The 20183-nt window shown below is 21.1% G+C and overlaps 1 protein-coding gene across 1 annotated transcript in view; it reads left to right on the plus strand.

Moving 5' to 3' along the window:
• LOC122512999 (inositol-pentakisphosphate 2-kinase) overlaps positions 1–20183 on the plus strand; it is a 172679-nt gene that overhangs the window by 148928 nt on the left and 3568 nt on the right. Inside the window, exons 5-7 of the mRNA XM_043629225.1 lie at positions 15390–15598; positions 19260–19676; positions 19822–20025. Coding sequence (XP_043485160.1) covers positions 15390–15598; positions 19260–19676; positions 19822–20025 — 830 coding nt within the window. The remainder of the gene's footprint in view (positions 1–15389; positions 15599–19259; positions 19677–19821; positions 20026–20183) is intronic.

The raw sequence follows: 20183 nt of genomic DNA on the forward strand, positions 1-20183 counted from the left end.
ATACTAGAATTTTGAAAATCATTAAAATAAGAAAAATTTTTGAAAATTGTAATTAAAATTTTGCCATGAATAAAGTATTTTGAAAATAATTAAATTCTTGTGATGCATGCTATTATTTATTAAAATAATTTAATTTTGCTATGAATTTGATTGAAATTTCAGAAAATAATTGAATTTTGTCGAAGAATTTTGCTATTCATTTATAAAAATAATTGAAATGTTGACAATTTTTTTAGATTTTTTGAAAATAATTAAATTTTTGCGAAGAATGTTATTAATTTTGAAAATGATTAAATTCTTGCGGAGTAATTTACAATAAATTTATAAAAATAATTGAATTGTTTCGAAGAATTTTATCTGAATTTTTAAAAGTAATGGAGTTTTTTTAAGGAATTACCTATATTAAAAATTTTGAAAATTATTTATTTATTTATTTTACATACGAATAATGGAAATTATAATAGAAATTCATGAAATTAAAAATAATTATTAATTAAAGTGTTGGGTTTATTTAAAATGTTATCTATAGTAAAATTGAATACAAATAAAATTTATAGTAAATGAGAGAATTTTTGTGCGCTTAGAAAAATTAATAAAAATAATTATAAAATTCTATTGTGCACGGAGTTGAAGAGTCGACACGATATTTTTAAGAATTGCTTCCGGTGAAATTGGTGTTTTTGTTGTACATATGTGTACATAAAAAATTATCTAAATGCGTGAAACAATCTTCTTCTTTCATGTCTTGCTTTGCAAGGCAGAAACTCTAATCTGATGAAATTTTCTGTAGAATTTTTTACTATTTAACACTAAGATGAGTTAATTCTTGGAAACTAAAAGACGTGACCAGTCGAGAAATGATTATTGTGTAAAAAATATGGCACCGTGACAGGAACTGGGTTTAGTTATCGTTTCCCAGCGACTGGTTGCAATCGACGAAGCGAATATCCTGCTTTCAATAAATTTCCGTCCTTTGGTTGCCTTGGATTCTCATTGTCAGACTTTATAACATCGAATGACCAAAATTATCTTTTCAATACTAACTCGAAGATTTTATTACGCTTTCAATTTTCCCTACTACTGTAATAAAAATTTCTTCTTATATGGTCTAAATACTTATGTAGAACTCAAATTGTTAATTATTGGCAAAATTGAAACTGAAAAAAAATAATTTATGAAAGACGTTATCAATAAAAGTATTTAAAAGATAGAAAAGTTTATTCTTCTTCGAAGAATAGTTTTCGCATCGCCGCGGTATTACTAAAAACGAGTAAAACACCATCATTTCTATAATTTCTTTTTGTTTTAACTTAAACGTCGACTTTATTGCGGTACTCAAAAAGGAAGAACAAAGAATACTTTTAGAAGTTTACTATTTTTTTTTATTAAAAAATAATATTTTTTTTTGTACTTGTCAATGTAATTTGTTTTCTAATTAAACATTAATATTCTATTTCTAATCAAATTTTACCAAGTAGCTATCTATTTTTTACATACTTAGCAACAATTCTCACGCTTACTATAGCAAGGCTATAACTTCTTACTCACTTTTTTAAATAAAATTAGCAATTTTAAAAATAATAGAATTTAAAAAAAAATTCAAATTTTTTTTCATAAAAATAAAATATAAATTGAAATACAGTTTTAATATTATTATAACAATAATAATCATAAATTCTGAGACAAGGAATTCAGGGAAAAGTCAAACATTTTTATTAAAATTGGAAAAAATTTAATTTTTAGTATTCATATAAGAAAATTCTGAATTTTTGTCTTTTTTGTTTCCCTTGTAAACTAAGAAATCACCACGAATTCTAATACAAAACCTTCAATTTTTCTTCTTTTTCACAAAAATTTCGTTTTAAATAACTTAATTCTTCAAGAACTATCATAAAATTATTACTTAAAAAATAATTTAATGAATAATTTTACTTAAATATTTCAAAATTAAAACAATTTTAAAAGAGTTGCGTTTACATTTTTCATAAATAGCTCAACTTCAAAAGATTTTAATTTCAAATTTTATAAAATTTCAATTTTTAATGAATTTTATTATTAAAAAGAACTTAAATTTTTAATAAATTTTAATAATTCAAATTCTTCTTAAAATTAGTTAAATTTGTCAATATATATTTAATTAATTATTAAAAATAATGGATTTATAGAAGAATTTTAGTTAAAAACATTTTAAAAAATTGAATTTTAGAGAAGTTAAAAATGTTTGAAGAAAATTCAATTATTTTCAAAAGTAATAAAATTCTTCTTACAAATTTCAATTATATTCAAAATTTTAAAAAAATTCTCGTCAAAATCACAATTATCTTAATAAATAACAAAGTTCTTATTCAAAATTCAATTATTTTCAAAAATTTTCCTTATTTCAATGATTTTCAATATCTACTATTTTAATAAATTTCCCAAAAGAATTCAATTATTTAAAAAAAATTTTAATAAAATTCTGCAGAAACAATTAATAATTTTCATAAATAATAAAAATTTCACAGGAATTCAATTATTTACAAATTTTTTTATAAATTTCTTCGCAATAATTCAATTAATTTTATAAATAACAAATTTTTTTTATGAATTCAATTATTTTTATAAATGATAAATTTGTTTTAAGAATTCAATTATTTTCATAAATAATAAAGCTCATTGAAGAATTTTAATTATTTTTAACAATTCAATTATTTTTATAAATAAGAAAATTCTTCGCAAGAATTAAAATATTTTTGTAAATAATAAAATCCTTCAAAGGAATTCAATTATTTTCATAAATAATTAAATGTTTCGGAGGAATTCAATTATGTATTTTCAATACAATTTTAATAAAGTTTCTCGAAAAAATACATAATTATTTTTAATGTTTTAATAATATTATTGAAATTTAATTATTTTCAACAATTCTGATAAAATTCTTGGCAAAAATTCAATTATTTTTGTAAATAATAGAATTCTTCTGAGAAATTCAATTATTTTCAATACAAATTTAATGAAATTTTTAGAAAAAATTTCAATTATATCAATAAATAGTAAATTTTTTCCAGAAAAAAAAGAAATTAAGAATTAAGAATTCAATTATATTAAAATTCTTAAAAATTTGATTAAAATTCGTCAAGAAAATTTAATTATTAAAAAATTTGTTGATAAAATTCTTTATAAGAATTAAAATAACATTCAATTATTCAATAAATTATTCACTTTAGTATTTAAATAATTAAATAATCTTTATAAATAAGATCAGACTTTTGTCTGTACATTGCATAGAAATGGAAAATTCATATTTAGTTTTTATATTCAAGTAGTAAGAATTCCAAAAATGCCAATAAAAAAATTATGTATGTATGTATGTATGTATGTCTGTGTGTATGTATGTATGTATGTCTGTCCGCGATATTTTGTTCGGGATAAACACAAAGACTACTTGACCGATTAAAACGAAACTTTACAGTCTCTTAGGTATTGGTCTAACTTAAATTTCTAGCCATATCCGATTGAAAAATATTAAGCTGAACGAAAGTTATAGCTTTTTTCACAAATTTCAAAAAATTGAAAAAATGCAAATTTTTTAAATTTTTGTCAAATTGATGTGACACTTTCTGTAGCTACTTTTTAATATAAATACAACTAATTTTCACTATAAAAATGAAATATAAATAATAAATCCGAATTTTTAAGCCAAAATCATATTTTTGATTTTCGACCAAATTTTTAATTAGTTTTTTTCAATATTGTTTAATTTTTTATGAAGTTGGTATTCATATCGGTTGATGTTTTAAAATTTTAAATTACATTTATTACATTTATTTTATTAACAAGTTTAGAGTCATGAATTTGATGTCTATTACAAATTTTCTAAAATCAATTAACGTGAGTTTGCAAATAATTTGTGTATTGTTATTTTAATGTTTTAAGTTTAGAAATTTCATAGCATGTATTTTCATATTTCATTTAACGTAGAAAATAAAATATATGTATATGTTCATTATAAAGGGTACAGTAAGAGCATCAATAAAACTGAAATTTAACTTCAGCGGGTACGGTAACATATAAAGTCCTTAAAACGCCATTAGGTCAAATTGGGATTTATGAATCAAAATTTTCTTATTTTTGAATTCTAGAAATGTTTTAAAAATGACTATTAAAAATAAATAACAAATTCCTATTTATGAATTAAAATTTTGCTTCTTGAATTTTAGAAATCTTTGTGGTATGTTGTTGCTTTCCAACATTGTATCCGGGCATTAAGCAAAAACGGGTAAAATGTAAAATCCCATGTGGAAATTTTCAATAGGGATATGGAAAAATTATACCTACTTGAAAAATAAAAATAGATTTTACATGGAATTTTTTCTTAAATAAATATAGGCTTTTTGGGTTTATTTAAGGTATAGTTATCACTCAAAATCGTGTCGCAATTTACCATACGGTTTTACATGGGAATCCAAATGGTTTCCTTTATGAAAGTGGATCCCATGTAGATTCCCATGTAGGAATCGAAAACGTGTTATAGTTTCTACCAATACATTTAACAGAGTGTCTATCAACCGCGAAAGAAAACCGAGAAATAGCCGGAAATTTAATTCGACCAGGAAAAATCGGGAATTTTTTGCCAAACCGGGAATTTTCTTATATAATTAAAAAAGGTTTTATTATATATTAATTCGTTTTTCAAAAATTGCTTTTTGCTTTAATTTTTATTGATGTAATATTTTTATTTGGCAAAATTTAAGCCCTACATTAGGATTAATTTTTAATACATTAATTGAAATATTACAAACGCATAAAGTACTACAAACTGACAAATACTGTTCTGTAAATCTGAATTAGTTGAAAATAGTTGAAAATAGTATTTGATAGAAAAAGTCATTTACTGATTCAAACAGTATAATATTTTTCTAATGAAGTAGTTAATGTAACTAATTATTAGTTTTTCCCAATCAAATTAAATTCCCGATTGGTAGACACCTCTTCAAATATATTAGTAGAAACTAAAACCCGTCGAAGACGGGTACGACAGCTAGTAATATATATATGTTTAATAACAATAATAATTTTCTATACTTTTAACTGGCAACTCTGAAGAATTAATTTGTTTGAAAAAGTTTAATTTAATTTTTTTTAAAATAATTTGAAGTTATTATTTTCTAATAAATATTTGATTGAAGAATTTACGAATAATCGAAACGTAAAATTATTGAATTTTAAACAATTGTATTTGGAAATTCTCAAAGAACTTTTTCAAAAATTATTAAAAATAGTTGATTTGGAGAAGAATTTTAGTTAAAAATTCTAGAAAATAATAATTGAATTGAAATGATAGAAATAATTTTGAAGAACTTACAGTAGGGTCAGAATTCGTGAAATTTTCACAGAAAATAAAAAGTATTTTTTTTAAATCGAAGTGTTGAAAAAACATTTCTATTTGGCCTTAAGAATGTGTCCACCAAAAAACAGGAAAAAAAATTATTTTTTATAAAAGTTATTGCAAAATTAATTTTTTAGCAACTTTTTAAACAAAATTTTATTTCTCCTAAATGAATGAACCGATTTAAATGAACCAAGCGGGAATATCAAGGGGATAAAATATACTTTCGTTTAGAATTAGAAAATTTTTAAAAAGTTTATTTTTTAATAATTATTTAATAAATTTTTTATAAACAATTAATTTTTTTTAATGTTCTGCGCCTTTTAAAAATTTGAAAAAAATATTAACATACACTTAAAGCTATAAGAAATCAAAATCCGTTGAGAAAATTTTGGAGCGACAATTATTTTAAAAGTTATAATGAAAATTATATTGAACGGAGATGCGATTTTGATGATTTTCAGAATTAAAACATTATTTTTAACTACACTGTCAAATTAACATTTTTATTCAATTATATATCCATAAAAACTGATAAAAATGATCAAAAACTAAGTTCAGCGTTGATGCACAACACCGCGCCAATATAATTTGTTTATAACTTTTAAAATAATTGTCGCTCCAAAGTTTTCTCAACGGATTTTGATTTCTTATAGTTTTAAGTGTATGTTAATATTTTTTTCAAATTTTTAAAAGGCGCAGAACATTAAAAAAAATTAATTGTTTATAAAAAATTTATTAAATAATTATTAAAAAATAAACTTTTTAAAAATTTTCTAATTCTAAACGAAAGTATATTTTATCCCCTTGATATTCCCGCTTGGTTCATTTAAATCGGTTCATTCATTTAGGAGAAATAAAATTTTGTTTAAAAAGTTGCTAAAAAATTAATTTTGCAATAACTTTTATAAAAAATAATTTTTTTTTTCTGTTTTTTGGTGGACACATTCTTAAGGCCAAATAGAAATGTTTTTTCAACACTTCGATTTAAAAAAAATACTTTTTATTTTCTGTGAAAATTTCACGAATTCTGACCCAGTAACAATATTCTTAATATAAAATAATGATAATACTTTTATATTTATAAGTTGTTTAATTTCAAAAAGGTTTGAATTTGAAATTTTTGAAAATCTTAATTCCTGTGGAAAAATAATAATAATTAAATATTTATTTAAAAAAGAAATTATTGATGTTTCCGAATAATTTTACAATGAACGAAATTCGTAAATAAATGTAACAGAACATTTTTTTGAGTAAAATTTTTTCCTTTATTTTCTAAAATAAAAGCAAAAAATTTCTAAAATAAAAAGCAAAAAAATTTGCATAATTTAGATCAGTCAAACGAAATATGTTATAAAAAAGCATTTAATAAACCAAATTTATATTTGTTAATCGTAATTTTTTTTTAAATTTTCTAATCTTCTAATTTCAAATATTATTTTAATCATGAAAATGACATGAATTTACAAATTCTAAGGAATATACAGACAAAAGTCTGTTTTTGTTTATACAAATTATAAATATAAAAAACTAATAAAAAACTTAATAATTTTGAAAAGTAAGGTATCGATGCTGTGAAGCGGAAACCACTTTTATTTTGTTCCAATGTCAAATTTGAAACGCGACTCTTTCATAGTTACAATCAAAACAAAGATTGCAATCCATTGAATTACTTTTTTCTACTGATTTTTTATAATTCACAGCCTTGTGTGTCTGTATTTACGAGTAATTTTCAAGAGTCCAGAGATTATAATTTTCAACACTGCGCACACGCAAACCGAGTATCGATTTCCTGCGTATATGTTATCTCCTGCCTTCTGCGTTTGACGTTTTTTTTATATTTTTTTGTTTATATACATATAATTACCAGACTAACAATAATATTGCTCGACAAAAATTAACTTTTTTTCTGTCTCTATCAGGGTGTCTACTATAACCGGGAAATAAATTATAATTGTGAACCTCTATCCAACTTTTACAAAATTTGTTACTTTTGGGGAAATTATTATTTAGTTCTATATGAGGTGCTAAATTGTAAATTTGTAGAATAAATTATGTTTATAAAATGTACTCAAGTTGCATTAATTATACGGAATTATATTATAAGTTAGTGTGATAATTAATTGTTTATTTAATATAGGATAATAATGACCATGAATTTGAAAAATAAAATTAGTAGACACCCTGATCAGTTATTTTGGTAGGATTTGCACGTCAATTTTTTAAGAAAACTATTCGAGTCAAAAAACTTAAATAAATAATGCGATTTTCAACTTTGATTAAGTTCACAATGTTTATAATGAACGATTTAAAAAAAAATTACTTTCCCAGTGAAATTTTTGTCCAAAATGCTTTTTAAAATATTTTTTGATCAAAAAAACTTTGAAACAGAAAAATTTCTGAATAGAAAATATTATTGTTTTCTGCGTAAAAAGTATTTTTTTTCTCGCACAAATATTGATCATAAACGTTGTAATCTTCACCCACATAAGCCTCAAAATGACAACGTGGTAAAGAAAAAGTTTTAATCTCAAAGCCCAATAAACAAGTTTCACATTACCAGTGAAATCCAGTTGTATTCGCGCTTTCAGATACAAAAATAACTATGACACATCGCCCACAACTTTCAAATTTTTTTTGCCAAATGAAGTTTAAACATTTTGGTTTTCATTTTTAATGAGAAAAATTCGTTTTAACGTTTTAAAAGCTTTAAAGTTTAAACTTTTAACTTTACTAGTGCATATTCTAACTTATCAATTTTTTCATTTTGAAAAATGCTGTTCTGCGGAATATAATAAAAAAAATTAATCATTTTAAATATTATTTTTTCTTCGCATGAAAGCAATAATTTATATACTTTTCTTTACGTTTTCAGACCTTAGGAATTCAAAAAATCACATTTTTTAAAAACAAGCTACTATTTCTGTTTTTTTTTTGAGAGAGAGAATTTACACTACTTTAAATTCACTAAAATACTAGAAATCAAAAACTATTTTCAAAAATTATAATCAAATTCTTTAAAACGATTCGCAAAAGAATTCAATTATGTAAAGAAAAATTGATAAAATTCATTCAAAATTCAATTATTGTCATAAAATAATAAAACTTCAAAAAAATCAATTATTTAACAAAATTTTTAAACAATTCTTCACAATAATTCAATTACTTTCACTAATAATACCATTTTTCATATAAATTCAATTTAAAAAAAAATTTGATAAAATTCTAAGCAAGAATTTATTTATTTTCATAAACAGTAAAGCTCATCGAAGAATTTCAATTATTTTTAATACTAATTTAAATTAGTTAATCGAAAAATTCAATTATTTTCACAAATAAAATTTTTCGCAATAATTCAATTATTTAAAAAAATTTTAATAAAATAATTCATGTCAAAATTTCAATTATAATTTTCAAAAAGAATTTTGTATTTCAATGATTTTTAATATTTTAGTATTTTAATAAAATTTCCAAAATGAATAATTCAATTATTAAACAAAAATTTTGATAATATTCTACACGAATATTCAATTGTTTTCCAAACAAACAAAAATTTCACAGGAATTCAAGTATTTAAAATAGAATTTTGCATAAATTTTTTCGAAAAAATCAAATGCTTTAAAATTTGGCATTAAATTCTTCGCATTAATTCAATTATTTTCATAAATTTTAAATCTATTTTCAGGGATTTAATTATTTTCATAAATAATAAAACTCATTGTAGAATTTCAATTATTATTTTTAATAAATTAATGAAATAATCTTAAGAAACAATCAATTATTCAATAAATTGTCTATGTTTGTATTTAAATAATTAAATTCTCATAGAATTTTCTAATAATAATTGATGTAAAAATTAATTTCAGTCAAAGTTTGAGATAATAATTGAATTTTTGAGAAGTTACTAATAATTGCAATTTTTAGAAATAATTGAATTTTGTAAAGGTTTTCAAATCCAATCTTTGAAAATCGGAAATTTTCATACTTTTAATTAAAAATTCTATGGAACTAATTTTTTTGAAAAAGTTTAATTTAATTTTTTTTTTTTAATGATTTCAAGTTATTATTTTCTAATGTATATTATTTTAATTGTAGAATTTCCGAGTTATTGGAATTTCGTAAAATTGAATTGTAAACAAATGAAATTGAAATTTCTCAAAACAACTTTATAAAAAAATTGTTAAAAATTATTTTATTTAAAGAAGAATTTTATTTAAAAATTGTAGTCCGTAAACTTGCTTCAAGTCCGTAAAAGTCATAGTTTTTTTAAAAAAAGGTTCGTAATAAAATATAATTTAGAGAATTTTAGAGAAATTACAAATGATTGCAAGAACTTCAATTATTTCCAAGAATAACAAAATTTTTCACATGAAATTCAATTTTATTTAAATTTTTTAATAAAATTTTTCGCAACTATTCAATAATTATTTTCATAAATAATAAAATTCATTTTAGGATTTCAATTATTTTTCCTACAATTTTACAGGAATTGCTCAAAAAATGTAATTATTCTGATAAATTTAATTTCCTCGAAAAAATCAATTATTAAAAAAAATATTTTTTTTAAATTCTTCGGAAGAATTTAATTATTTACAAAAATGTTAGAATTTTTCTCAGAAATTCAATTATTTTCAAATATTTTAATAAAATATTGTTCGAATTAAATCAATTATTTTAAATACAATTTAAATTAAATTTTTTTGAAATAATTCAATTATTCTTTTAAATTGTATAATAAAATTCTTCCCAAGAATTCAATTATTTACATAAATAATTATTCGAAAGAATTCAATTATTAAAGATAAATAACAAAATTATTCCCGAAAATTCAATTATTTTGAGGTATTTTAATAAAATTCTTTGCAAAATTCAATTATTTTTATAAATAACAACATTCATCACAAGAATTCAATTATTTTTAAAAGTAATAAATTTCTTCTTGGAAATTCAATTATTTTTAAAAATGCTAATAAAATCGTTGGCAAGAATTCAATTATTATATTCATAAATAATAAAATGCTTTTTAGGAATTCAAGTATTTTCAAAAAAGTTTAATAAAATGCTACACAGACATTGAATTATTCTCATTAATTTTAATAGAATTCTTTGTGACATTTAATTATTTTTAAAAACTTTTCGCAATTCAATGATTTTTAATATTATCTACTATTTTAATTAAATTTCCAAACAGAATTCAATTATTTAAAAAAAATTTTGTAAAAATCTTCGACATAATTAAATTTTTTTTATAAATATTTTTAAATTCTTTGATGAATATGTAATAAAATTCGTTGCAGAAATTCATTTTATTAGCAGAATAAGAAGGAAGTAAATATTTTTGATGAAAATTAGGAAAAAGTCAGGAAAATAAAATATAGAATGGAATTTTTGTCAGATTTGTGAAGTGTCTAAAACGAGTTTTTTTTTATCCTCAAGTTTAATTTTTTGATAGCTACTTTTTGCTACTTTTTTAAAATTAATTATCGAGTGCGAAGTCTGCTATAAGACAAAGATGTAATAAAGGCTGATTTTTAGAAATATTTTAAAATAATAATATTAGTTGAGAGCAAATAAGAATACATTGTTTAATTGAAAATATTGGTTTGAATAATTTAAAAAGAAAATTAATTGAAAGAGAAAGTAAAAGAGAATATTGTTTAAAGGATTTTTTCATATATGTATAGAAAATGCAAAAAGCCATTGAAGAGATTTTATCTTGAATATTGCTTTCGTTTTTTTGTTCGTGCAGGGCCATGAGTTCTTTTGTGTACGCGGTTTTGTGAACAAGACCGTAACCGCAGCAAAGCACAGACCATGAAAAGGAAGAACGTGATTCCCTCGGGCTGAACCTGTATAAATACTCAGTATAACCTGCTGCAAGTCTCACCCTCAACTTGCTTTGAATTTCACTTGCCTGGAAAGTTAAACTGGGAACAACTATACTAAGACTGTAGTTCCTCTCCCATTTTTATTCAAGAAACGAAACATTCAAAATTATCTACATAGATAATCAATTCGCCTTTTTCATTTGTAATTCTTTCAATGTTGTATATAAAAGCAGAATTATATATTTTTTGACTGTTAGGGATTTTAATTAACAAAAATAATTACATTGAGGGCTCATAAATAACCATCAAAAGTCAAAACTCATTTTTTTAATTTTCATTTTCCTAAATTGCTACTGTTGGCATTTAGTTAAATAGGTAGAACAGAAAAACTAGTAAAATCAGCTAATAAAATAGTTAGGACAAAAATTAACCATCTTCGTATTTCATTCTTTCATTCTGTCTGTCCACACTTTGAAGTTAGTTTTTGTGTATGCTTTTGTTTTTTCTTCTTCAAAAAATATTGTTTGACAGACTGAAAATATGCAGGTATTTTTTTATGATTTATAATAAAATAATATTTAAAATTAGAAAATTAAAAAAAATTATTAACAAATAAATTTTGTTTATTATATGTTTTTTATAACAAATTTCGTTTATCCTTTTTATTTATAAAAAATATTAGAAAATTGCTCATTGTTAAAAAATGATGATTAACAAATAGGAAATATATCCATTTTATGCATCATTTCTATTTCTTAATTAGGTACAATATTGCAGTAATAAAATTTAAAATTTTTTTAAAATAAAAGAAAAAAATGTTTATAAATTCTATTTGTCAATTGGAAATTTTAATTGAAAATGAAATTTAAAATTAAAAATTTTTTTTAATTAAACTTTATAAAAAAAATTAATTTCAAAATTCAATTATTTCTAAAAATTCACGCTACAATGCTTTTGATATTCAATTATAATCTAAAATTTTAACTGAAATTAATTCTTTAATCAATTTTTAATTTTTTACTATAGAAAATTCTACTAGAAGTCAATTATTTAAATACAAAAATAAATAATTTATTGAATAATTGAATGTTTCTTAAAATTCAATTCCCATAAAGAGTTTATCAACAAATTTTTAAATAATTGGATTCTTTGGACGAATTTTAATAAAATTTTTAAGAATAATTACATTTTTAGAGATATTCGATTAAAATTATATTAAAAATAATTGAAATTCTGCGATGAGTTTTATTATTTGTAAAAATAAATTATATTAAAAATAATTGAAATTCTGCGATGAGTTTTATTATTTGTAAAAATAATTGAATAATTATATTGTTTTATTATTATTAATAATTTTATTATTTTTAAATAATATTAAATTTTAGCGAAGAATATTATTTACTCTGAAAAATAATTGAATTTCTGCAATAATTTGTAACTTTTGTAAAATTAAATTTTTTTCCGTGTTTTTAACCAAAATTCTTCTATAAATGCATTATTTTTATTAATTTTTGATTAAGTTCTTTGAGAATTTTCAAATTTATTTGTTAAAAATTCAATTTCATGAAATTTTGATTATTAGAAAATTCTTCAATATTAAATATAATATTAGAAAATAAAAATTGCAAATTATTCAATTATTTAAATACAAAAGTAAATAATTTATTGAATAATTGATCGTTTTTTAAAATTTAATTTTTTTAAAGAATTTTATCAAACAAATTTTTAAATAAATGAATACTTTTGACGAATTTTACTCAAATTTTTAAGAAATAATGACATTTTTCAAGAAATTCGATTAAAATTGTACTATAAATAATGAAATTAGAATTCTGCGTTGATCTATATTATTTAAGAAAATAATAAAATTGAATTCCTACAACAAATTTAGTATTTATAAAATTAATTTAGTTCATAAAAAAAATTTATTATTCATGAAAATAATGAAATGTTTGAGTTCAATTTTATTAAAAATATTTCTAAATAATTGAATTCTTTTGGGAAATTTATTAAAATAGTAGATATTTGAAATCATTGAAATGAGGAAAATTTTTGAAAATAATTGAATTTAGGAGAAGAATTTTGTTATTTATAAGGATAATTGTGATTTTGACGAGAATTTTTTAAAAATTTTGAACATAATTGAAATTTGTAAGAAGAATTTTATTACTTTTGAAAATAATTGAATTTTCTTCAAACATTTTTAACTTCTCTAAAATTCAATTTTTAAAAATGTTTTTAACTAAAATTCTTCTATAAATCCATTATTTTTAATAATTAATTAAATATATATTGACAAATTTAACTAATTTTAAGAAGAACTAGCAACAAATCGCGCGGCTAACTTCTTACTACCTTTTTTAAGTAAAATTATCAATTTTAAAAATAACTCTGAAAATAATAAAATTTGAAAATTTTCTAATTTAAATTTTTGTTGAAAATACTGAAAAAAATTCAATTTTGTGGAATTTAAAAATATATTCATAAAATAATTAAAATTTCACAAGGAATTCAATTATTTTCATAAATAACAAAATTTTTTAAAGAATTCAATTATTATTTTCATAAAAAATACCTAATTTAAAATTCTAGAAAATAATAATTGAATTTTTGAATGTCTTAATTCCTGTGGAAAATCCTGTTTCAAAGATAAGATTAAAATATAAATTGTGCAAATATTTTTCTTCTTTTTTTAAAACAAAATAATTATTTTGTTAAAAAAATTGTGATTCAAAAAAAAAAGTGAATGAAAGAATGAAAGAACATTCAAATTAATATAGTTAATTTGAATTATTAAAATTTATTAAAAATTTAAGTTCTTTTTAATAATAAAATTCATTAAAAATTGAAATTTTATAAAATTTGAAATTAAAATTTTTTGAAGTTGATCTATTTATGAAAAATGTAAACGCAACTTTTTTAAAATTGTATTAATTTTGAAATGTATAAATAAAATTATTCATTAAATAATTTCTAAGTAATAATTTTATGATAGTTGTTCAAGAATTAAGTTATTTAAAACGAAATTTTTGTGAAAAAAAGGAAAAATTGTAGGTTTTGTAAAAAAAAGACACAAAATTTTCTTATGAATACTAAAAATTAAATTTTTTCCAATTTTAATAAAAATGTTTGACTTTTCCCTGAATTTCTTGTCTCAGAATTTATGATTATTATTATTATAATAATATTAAAATTGTATTTCAATTTATATTTTATTTTTATGAAAAAAAATTTGAATTTTTCTTAAATTGTATATTATTTTTAAAATTGCAAATTTCATTTAAAAAATATGTAAAAAGTTAGCCGCGCGAATAATCGTTGCTAGTTTTCAGTATAACGTTTAGACACTCTTGATCGAACACGAATCTACTTTTTTAAAATCATTTATAGAAACAATATTATTTTGAATTTCTTAACATTTCAAGTACAGGAGTGAAGGTCTTAAAACCTTGATGGATACACTTTCCGCAGTAAATAATGAAAAAAGCAGAAGGTAGGTGTAAGTCCACTACACATCGAAAAGTGGGTTATTGATTCACTTGCAGCACCTGGTTTTATTCTCATTAAATTGAACGTCCTCACGCGCAATCGAATGTCGATTTAGGGTGATTGATATACGAACTTGCAAACATTAAGAGATAATAATTATCTTTCTCTTCCCTTTATTATTGATCTTATAAAGAATCTTTCTTTTGCTTTCTGCACAAAACTAATTATCACCTTCACATCCATCTAAGGAAATTTCTTGTCCTCATTTCACGTAGGTATTTAATTAGCGGTTTTTGTAGTAAACGAATTTATCGACAAATACATAGAAAGTTTCAGCAATAACAATAAATATTCCGTTTTCTATTAGAGGCCCCCAAGAAACATGCCTTTTGTCGTACAATTAGACTTTATTTACGAGACAATAATTGTAAGCATTAGCGAGCAAAAAACGTCGCCTTTTTCCTGATTCAATCGTATATATACAGTTTTGAGCTCTTCATTTTCCAAATTACTTATCTCAAAGATATTTTTTTTCTCTATTTTTCTTCTAAAAATATTTTTTTTCTGCATTTGTTCAAAGTTTTCATTTTTGACTTTCTAAAATCGGAATCTATATTCCTTAAGTGATGCCTGTTTAGAATTGAGAAATTTGAAATGATTGTAGTGATTTTGTTTTAATCATCTTACTTATTTCTTTTTTGCAGAACAACGACGATTTAAACAAGCTGTTGAAGAATACGCCGCGAAATTTCCTGATCACGCTTTCCTTCCGGAATTTTTGAATTGTTGTGAACAAAATTCAGGGCGCAACAAATCAACATTTTGCGTGGAAATTAAACCAAAACAGGGCTTTGTGTCGAAAGCTGATCAACATTTCCCAAAGTGTCCTTATTGCCTGACACAATATCACAAAGTATGTAAAAATGGATTTATAAATTTGGCGACTTTTTTTATTTACTTCTTATTATGCATTCAATATAATAAATAATAAACAGTTTATTATCTTTACAATTGTCTACAATAAATTGGCAAATTTATTTCTTAAAAATACATAACTCAGAACTCGAACCAGTGACAGTATTTAAAAAGACGGACTTTACGGATCAAAAATGAAAAATTACAGAACAATTACTGACAAAAATATAACCAGTCCGAGTCAAATAAAAGAACATTTTACTTAAAACTAGAAATTCAATTTTACATAACTATAAAACATGAAGATATCGATAACTCCGAGTCGAAGACTCGGAGTTATCGATTTCTTCATGTTTTATAATAATAATTAATGACCGAGTGATAAAATCATTATCAATTCAATTATTATTTTCAAGAATTTTTAACTGAAATTCTTCTTTAAATCAATATTTTTTTAATTTTTGAAAAAAGTCCTTTGAGAATTTTCAAATCCATTTCTTTACAGTTTACAATATTCAATTTTACGAAATTTCAATTATTCGTGAATTCTTCAATTATAAATATATATTAGAAAATATTATATTTGAAGAATATTTATATTGGAATATATTTAAAGAAAAATTTCAAATAACTTAAAAATAAATTCAATTAAATTTTTAATTAAAATTGATTCTACAGAATTTCAAAGTTTTTAATTTGAAACCTTTTCTTAATTAAATTATTTCTAAAAATTCACGCTACAATGCTTTTAATATTCAATTATAATCTAAAATTTTAACTGAAATTCATTTTTAAATCAATTTTTATTAGAAAATTCTACTAGAATTCAATTATTTAAAAACAAAAATTAATAATTTATTGAATAATAGAATGTTTTTTAGAATTCAACTCCCATAAGGAATTTATCAACAAATTTTTAAATAATTGAATTCTTTCGACGAATTTTAATAAAAAATTTTGAGAATAATTACATTTTTCGAGATATTCGATTAAAATTGTATTCAAAATAATTGAAATTCTGCTATGAATTTTAATATTTATGAAAATAATTGAATTCCTAAAAAGAATTTGATTATTTTTTTAAAATTTTGCAAAAATTCAAATATTTGTAGTAATAACAAAATTTTTTTGCTGGAATTCAATTATTTAAAAAAGTTTTAATAAAATTGTATTCAAGAATTCAATTATTTTCAGAAATAATTAAATTGTCGATATACTGAAAATCATTGAATTCATGTAAAGTATTTATAAAATATTTGAAAATAATTGAATTCATTTCAAGAATTATATCAACATTTTTTCAAATAATTAAATTCTTTCGAGAAAATGTAATGAAAATTATATTAAAAATAATTTAATTCCTAGAGAGATTTTTTATTAAAATTCTTTAAAATAATAAATTGAATTGTTTTGAAGAATTTATTTCAATTTTCTTGGAAATAAAGGAATTTTTGAAAATAATTTTTCTGAATATTTTGAAAATAATTGAATTTTAAGAAGAATTTCTTTCAAGTTTTTAAAATAATCGTGTTTTTTATTAATTGTAATTAACAATGTTACTATTAAATTCACTTATTTTTTAAAATTTTGAAAAAATTCAATTATTTGCAGAAATAGTACATTTTTTCGCAGGGATTCAATTATTTCAATAAAATTCTATTCAAGAATTCAATTATTTTCTGAAATAATTAAATTTTCGATGTACTGAAAATCATTGAATTCTTGTAAAGTATTTTAAAAACAATTGAATATAATTGAATTCATTTCAAGAATTTTATCAACATTTCTTAAAATAATTGAATTCTTTTAAACAACCTTATTAGATTTCTTGTAAATAATTACATTTTTTTACTAATTTCATTAAATATCGTAAAAAAATAATGTAATGTTTTTAAATAATTTTAATTGAAAATTTTGAAAATAATTGAAATTTATAAAAAGTTTGATTAACAACTTTTGAGAACAATTGAATTATTTAGAGAAATTTTATTACAATTTTTTAAAATAATTGAACCTGCTGTTAGAGACATTTTATTAAAATTATCTTGAATATAATTGAATTTTGACCTAGAAATTTAAAAAAAAGAAATTTTTAAACTGTATTGAAAATAATTGAATTTATCAAAAGAATTTTACTATTTACAAAAATAATTTAATTTTTGCCAAGAATTGTACAATTTATAAATATAATTAAATTGTTTTTAAGAATTTTATATCAAAATTTGTTGAAAATTATTGAATTTTTATTAAAACTTGTGAAAAAAAATTGTAGTCTTTCGAGAAATTTTATTGAAATTGTATTGAAAATAATTGAATTCCACCGAAACATTTTATTATTTATGAAAATAATTGAATTTCTTTGTAGAATTTTCTCATTAATGAAATATTTTAATTCTTCCGAAGAATTTTCTTATTTATGCGAAAATAATTGAATTTTTGCGGCGAATTTAACAATTCATTAAAACAAATTGAATTGTTTCGAAGAATTTTATCTGAATTTTTGAAAATAATTAAATTTTTTTTAAGAAATTTTATTCAAAATTTTGTAAATAATTATTTTTTAAAAGAATTTCATCAAAATTATTGAAAATAATTGAATTTATATTAAAATTCTTGAAAATAATTGAATTTAATTAATATTTTTAAACTCCTTAGTTTTTTATAATTTTTAAAAAAGTTCTTTGAGAATTGCCAGTTACAAGTGTAGAAAATTCAAATTTTCAAAGTTTTTAATTTAAAACCTTTTGAAAATTCAATTATTTCTAAAAATCTACGCTTCAATACTTTTAATATTCAATTATAATCTAAAATTTTAACTGAAATCCATTTTTAAATCAATTTTTAATAGAAAATTCTACTAGAATTCAATTATTTAAATAAAAAAAAACAATTTATTAAATAAATGAATGTTTCTCGAAACTAAATTATCATAAAGAATTTTATCAATAAACTTTTAAATAATTGAATTCTTTTGAATTTTATTATTTACGAAAATAATTGAATCCCTGTAAAAATTGTATTATTTATGAAAATACTTGAATGATTGCGATGAAATTTTAAAAAAATTTGTAAATAATTTAATTCTTGTGCAATTTTTATTAATATATGAAAATAATTAAAGGTTTGCGTAGAATTTTATTAATTTTTTTTGAAAATAATAATTGAATTCTTTTGGAAAATTTTATTAACATAGTGTAGACATTAAAAATCATTAAATTGAGGAAAATTTTTGAAAATATATTTGAATTTCGGAGAAGAATTGAATTATTTCTATAAGATACCTATTTGAAATTTTGACGAGAATTTTTTATAATTTTTTAACATAATTGAATTTTTGCGAAGAATTTTATTACTTTTGAAAATAATTGAATTTCTGCAATCATTTGTAATTTCTGTAAAATTCTCCAAATTATATCGTACAATTTACGAACTTTTCGTCTTTTTTTTATCATATTACGGACTTTGCGGACCTTTTTTAAAAAAAACTGAGTTTTACGGACCTTTACGGGATTTACGGACATAGTTCGAGCCCTGATAACTATTTATTAAATTTAATTATATAAAATATAAATTTAGTCTTTTATGAGAAATATGGGTATAAGTATAAAATTTAAAAAGAACCATTTTCAGTGAGAAATAATTTGTTTTACTTTTTTCAGCTGTCAAAAAAATCGATTTCAAGACGAAGCAGCTATTGTCCTTTCGACCTATTTTCGGGTGAGAGCAATCGGATGCGCCGAGCTTTAAAAGGTCTTCTTCAAAACCCTCAAAACAACCTAAAAATATTTAAAGACGGAGTCGTGGTTTACAATGAAAACTCAGAAGCTAGTGATCTCAAGAATATTTTTAAGGAATGGTTTCCGAACACTACCGAATCGTCAAACAATCAAGACGAATATTTGGACCTTTTCTGTACCTTGGTACAAGAAGCTCTTTTACGAGAGTTTCCTAACGGGAATCGGGATTTGAATCGAAATTCAATGGCGTTCGACATAAGTCAGGATATTCAAGTTCCCTCACGTTTAAATTCGGAAATCGTAGCCAAGGCTAAGAAGATGCTGTACTTTACAAATGAGGTAACTACATTCAATATTCAGCATTGAAAATCGTTGATGGTATTATTATTATTATTATTATTAAGTTGTGAATTGTGTACAATGAGTGCAGAATGCTTAATGTTGATGAAATAACCAAGTTTTCTAATCAATAAAACTTTTACAGAAATGTGACTTTACAAAAACTGACCTGCCCCAGGGATCTGTCTTGAATCGAATTCTTGAGATGCAACAACTGCATTGCTGTGGAGATGATATTATTTCTTGGATCTATTCCAAATACTCGCCGATTCTTGACGACGAAATCATCTATTCCAGTCTAATTAATTGTACAATTGTACAACCTTTTTCTATTTTCAACAATTATATGGTGATTAACTATAATAATCTAACATCAATTTTTCAGTTATTACAGATTTAAAATTTAAAGAATTAACTTCTTTTCATTAAAAGAATAAAATTTTGTTAATATTATATGTTTTGTCAAATTGAAATTATGCAGATTTTTGTTCTTTACTTCTAAGAAAA

The sequence above is a fragment of the Leptopilina heterotoma genome, unplaced genomic scaffold (assembly GCF_015476425.1).
Source record: "Leptopilina heterotoma isolate Lh14 unplaced genomic scaffold, ASM1547642v1 Lhet_130, whole genome shotgun sequence".
NCBI lineage: Eukaryota > Metazoa > Arthropoda > Insecta > Hymenoptera > Figitidae > Leptopilina > Leptopilina heterotoma.